This window comes from Apis dorsata, unplaced genomic scaffold (genome assembly GCF_000469605.1).
Source record: "Apis dorsata unplaced genomic scaffold, Apis dorsata 1.3 scaffold_68, whole genome shotgun sequence".
Taxonomy (NCBI): Eukaryota; Metazoa; Arthropoda; class Insecta; order Hymenoptera; family Apidae; genus Apis; species Apis dorsata.
The window spans coordinates 77,348-78,356 of NW_006263366.1; the positions used below are offsets into that span (position 1 = coordinate 77,348).

General features: G+C 42.8%; 1 protein-coding gene across 2 annotated transcripts in view; it reads right to left on the reverse strand.

Moving 5' to 3' along the window:
* LOC102676587 overlaps positions 1-1,009 on the reverse strand; it is a 30,468-nt gene that overhangs the window by 1,415 nt on the left and 28,044 nt on the right. For both annotated transcript variants that reach the window (XM_006609986.2, XM_031515353.1), the window contains exon 3: positions 984-1,009. In XM_006609986.2, coding sequence (XP_006610049.1) covers positions 984-1,009 — 26 coding nt within the window. The remainder of the gene's footprint in view (positions 1-983) is intronic.

The window sequence follows — 1,009 nt, forward strand, 5'->3', positions numbered from 1 at the left end:
AGTATTAAAACAGGGGTTGTTAAGAGAGTAGTCCCGCGAATGATTTCGAGAATCTTTCGATCAACCTCGACGCGACGCGAGTAAAACGAAACTCGTGTTGAAGTTGAATCACAAGAACTCACGGAACTTGGAAAAAAAAATGGAAGAGCGATGAGGAGGGATGAACTTCGACGTGACGAATCGAAAATTCACGAAGCTCGTGTTAAGATTCTGATTTTGAACGCGACATTTAAATAAGCTGTTGAAGTTGAATCGTGAGAATTCGAAACTTGCGGGACTTGGAAGAAAAAAGAAAAAATGGAGGAGCGATGATGAAGAATTCGAGAAAGGAACGAATTAAGAGAGGGGTTGATAAGAGGGGATGTAGTCCCGCGAATGATTTCGAGAATCTTTCGATCAACCTCGACGCGAGTAAAACGAAACTCGTGTTAAGATTCTGTTGAAGTTGAATCGTGAGAATTTGAAACTCGCGGGACTTGGGAGAAAAAAGAAAAAATGGAGGAGTGATAATCTCCGAAGAATTCGAGAAAGGAACGAATTAAGAGAGGAGTTGTTAAGATGTAGTCCCGCGGATGATTTCGATCAACTTCGACGAATTGAAAATTCACGAAGCTCGTGTTAAGATTCTGATTTTGAACGCGAAATTTAAATAAGTTGTTGAATCGTGAGAATTCGAAACTCGCGGGATTTGGGAGAAAAAAAATGGAGGAGCGATCTCCGAGGGGTGAAGAATTCGAGAAAAGAATGAATTAAGAGAGGGGTTGTTAAGAGGGGATGTAATCCCGCGAATGATTTCGAAAAAAATGGAGGAGCGATGATCTCCGAGGGGTGAAGAATTCGAGAAAGGAACGAATTAAGAGAGGGAGGGGAAGGAGAGAAGGGAAGAAGCGAATGTTTGGGCGGAAAAATGAGAAATGCCGGAAGCTGATGAACGAAAGAAAGAAGAGAGAGAGAGAGAGAGAGAGNAGGGTGCGTGGTAATACCTTGGTAATCGGGGTTCGGCTCGTCA